The sequence below is a fragment of the Aplysia californica genome, unplaced genomic scaffold (assembly GCF_000002075.1).
Source record: "Aplysia californica isolate F4 #8 unplaced genomic scaffold, AplCal3.0 scaffold00019, whole genome shotgun sequence".
Classification (NCBI taxonomy): Eukaryota; Metazoa; Mollusca; class Gastropoda; order Aplysiida; family Aplysiidae; genus Aplysia; species Aplysia californica.
This window is the reverse complement of record NW_004797289.1, coordinates 587,372-590,644: the sequence shown is the minus strand read 5'-3', so window position 1 is coordinate 590,644 and position 3,273 is coordinate 587,372. Positions and strand designations below refer to the sequence as shown.

At 38.5% G+C, this 3,273-nt stretch overlaps 1 protein-coding gene across 1 annotated transcript in view; it reads left to right on the top strand.

Annotated features, from left to right (window-relative positions):
• The window catches only part of LOC118478324, a 15,533-nt gene extending 12,605 nt beyond the window's left edge, over positions 1 to 2,928 (top strand). Inside the window, exons 6-7 of the mRNA XM_035971758.1 lie at positions 960 to 1,054; positions 2,604 to 2,928. Of these exons, the coding sequence (XP_035827651.1) occupies positions 960 to 1,054; positions 2,604 to 2,821 (313 nt within the window). The 3' untranslated portion in view covers positions 2,822 to 2,928. The remainder of the gene's footprint in view (positions 1 to 959; positions 1,055 to 2,603) is intronic.
• The last annotated feature ends 345 nt before the right edge of the window (positions 2,929 to 3,273 follow it).

Sequence of the window (3,273 nt, the reverse complement as noted above, 5' to 3'; positions counted from 1 at the left end):
AAATATTGACGAGAGCCTGATTCCACCACGCTGCCTCACATATGAACATTTAGGATAAGAGATATTTTTTTCATCCAAGTAAAGACAAGTGAACAAGCTTTAAGATGATACCAATAACTCTACATGTCCAAATATTGACGAGAGCCTGATTCCACCACGCTGCCTCACATATGAACATTTAGGATAAGAGATATTTTTTTCATCCAAGTAAAGACAAGTGAACAAGCTTTAAGATGATACCAATAACTCTACATGTCCAAATATTGACGAGAGCCTGATTCCACCACGCTGCCTCACATATGAACCTTTCCAAAGTGCCAGCAAACTTGTGAGTACAATACAAAAACTGACATTGTAAAAGGTAAAAAAAGACGCTTGTAAAAGGAGACTGATATTGACACTACGCTGCCTCAGAATCACAAAGCTCTATCTGACATTTTTGGCTGTTTTGAGTAACTAACACCATGAGGTCAGAAAACAAATTTAAATGTTCTATCTATCAAAATGGTTAGATTATTTAGAGTCGATATCAAGATATTCAAAGAATCACATTCCAAAAAGCTTGACTACGTTGAGAAAAATCAAAACTCTTAACTTCAAACTTTTCCGAACTAGGCACTGGGAAAATAGAACTTTGTAATTCTAGGGTAGCGACTAGCAGACCACAGCAAGAGTCCGTTAAGTAGTTTCAAAATGATTACAATTACAACCGAACCAGGTTTTACTGCCACCTGTCCAAAACAATCACCTATTTAAACGGCCGTCCCCACCCCCCAACCCCTTGCGTTTTTCTGCACTGTCCGAGATGTCCGCCTTTACAAGACAACTACTTTTGTCCTGGACAATGGATGGTCGTCTTGTACAGTTTTTATCTTCTTTCTTGCTCATTCTGTGAACTTTCTTCACTATTTTATGTGATTTACTGTTTAATTTTGTGTTTGTATGTGTGTCATCAATAGTTATGATTTTATGGATTCTCCATGGGAATATGAAGAGCCCCCGCCGTACTCAACGCACGCGTTCAACAATTACAATGGAAATGAAAACGAAGGAGGTAGGCTATGTTGTTTGAGTTCATTGAACTTTGAATTTGGAAAATACCTAAAAATCTTGACCATTCCATTATTCGCCACCCATTATTGTTGCTACTTCGCACCGGCATTACGACAGTGTGTTACCTATTTATCGTGTGGGGTGTGGGGTAGATGATACTTTTTCCACCCAAGGCAAAACAGAAGAACATGCTTTAAGATTATACCAGTTGCTCGTTATGACCAGAATTGACGAGCGCCTGACTTCACCATGTCATGGCACATTTTGCCCTTTCCCTTTTGTAGTATTACGTTCATTCTATTTCGCTTTCATGAGCTTATAGTGGGAGGCTCAGAATGGAATTAATTTGAACACTGCAGTAAGGGTATTTACGAGGCAGAGCCTCAAGGTAAAAAAAAAAAGTCATTATGTCAGAGGGAGCAAGCAACGAGATCACAGACATGGCTGATAAGATTTGGGGGCAGGCACAATTATAATTATCTGACTGCAGGTGTGATAAAATGTCAAAACACTAAACTTATTGGAGGAATAGCGGCTGCCATCAGCATCATCATCATCCTCATCATCATCCTCATCATCATCATCATCATCATCATCATCATCATCATCATCATCATCATCATCATCATCATCATCATCATCATCATCGAATGGAGTTATTTGGACGAGTGGGGGTGCCGCTGAGCATATTGACAATGGAGCAGAAAAAGAGCCTCGCTCTCGCTCGAAGATTTCTTCATGGAGTCCGCCAGGCCCATTAAGGAAACAAAAAAGAAATCATCATCATCCTCATCATCATCATCATCAACATTCCCATGGGTATAATACTGTTGGGTTTTTTTTAATCCTTTTTAAAATTTGTATCATAGTAGTAGTAGTAGTAGTAGTAGTAGTAGTAGTAGTAGTAGTAGTAGTAGTAGTTACTGTTGTTGTTGTTGCTGTTGTTATTGTTATTACTATTGTGTTTTTTCATCACTATTGTCAATATCATCTAATGCGGCTACTGATTAATTCATTCTATCATTAATTCGTATTATCATCAAGGTTAGTGACCTTAGTAGTCTTTTTTGGGGGTACTGTTTCAATATTGATGTTCCTGTTGCTTTTATTTCCACATTGTTGTTGTTATTGTTGTTTCAATTTCCATACTGATATCGTACCGTTTTTAATTTCCAAATTATTGTCATTGTTGTTTGTTTTCATTCCCTTACAGTTATTTTTGTTGGTTTGTTTTTGTTTTTGTTCTGTTTTGTTTGGGGTTTTTTGCGTTCTGTTATTTTCATTCTTGTTGTTTTTATACCCATATTGTTATTGTTGTCGTTTTTAAATTTTCATATTGTGTTGTTTTTATTTCTATATTATTATCGTTGTCTATTTTTCCATATAGTTGTTTGTGAGTTGTTGTTGCTGGAGTTTTTGCTTTCCTTTTTGTGTGTGTGTGTCTTTCTTTACGTATGCACTGCTTTTCTGGTTGTTATTATTGCCATTATCATTGCTATTCTTGTTGTTTTTATTCCCCTATTGTTATCGTGGTTGTCTTTAATTTCCAGCGGAGGCGACCAGAAGTGTCATCAGTGCCGTACAGTATGACAACCGGGAAGAGCCTAGAGTCAGTATGCTTAATGACGGTGTACCAGTCTACCAGTTCGTCTCCAGATTCCAGGACCAGGGAGGGGAGAACCTCTACAACAACCCGAGCCAAAGCAACACGGACGAGCCACCTGATTACCACCAGACTGAGTCTCCCGCTTACAGTTCCATATGTTGAACGACTACCCTCCAACACCTCCTTATGGGGACACTCAAACACTCCTCTAATGTGATTTTTTTTTCTAGTAAGTGTTTTACGGCCCTCGCAACTGCATATGAGCGCGCGGAACACATTAAACATTATCAGTTGGTAAGAAATTTTGAAGCAGACGAAAACAGACGACAAATTATTGCTAGAGAGCAGGAAGGGGGTGAAAGGAGACAATTTTAGAGAAGAAATTTTTTTTGGTCGCTACCCGGATTCGAACCCGGGACCTTTGAATAACAGGAGAACACCTTAACCCCTAGGCCACGAGAGCCCCCTGTTGTGATTTGTTGATGTTGAAACGTTTCGGTGAAAGTTGAATGTTAATTGATTTGTTGCCGTACATCACTTAATTGTTCTCTTGGTCAAATACTGAGAGTTGTAGGCCTATACAGTGTATTGTACACTATCTCAAATGATATTCT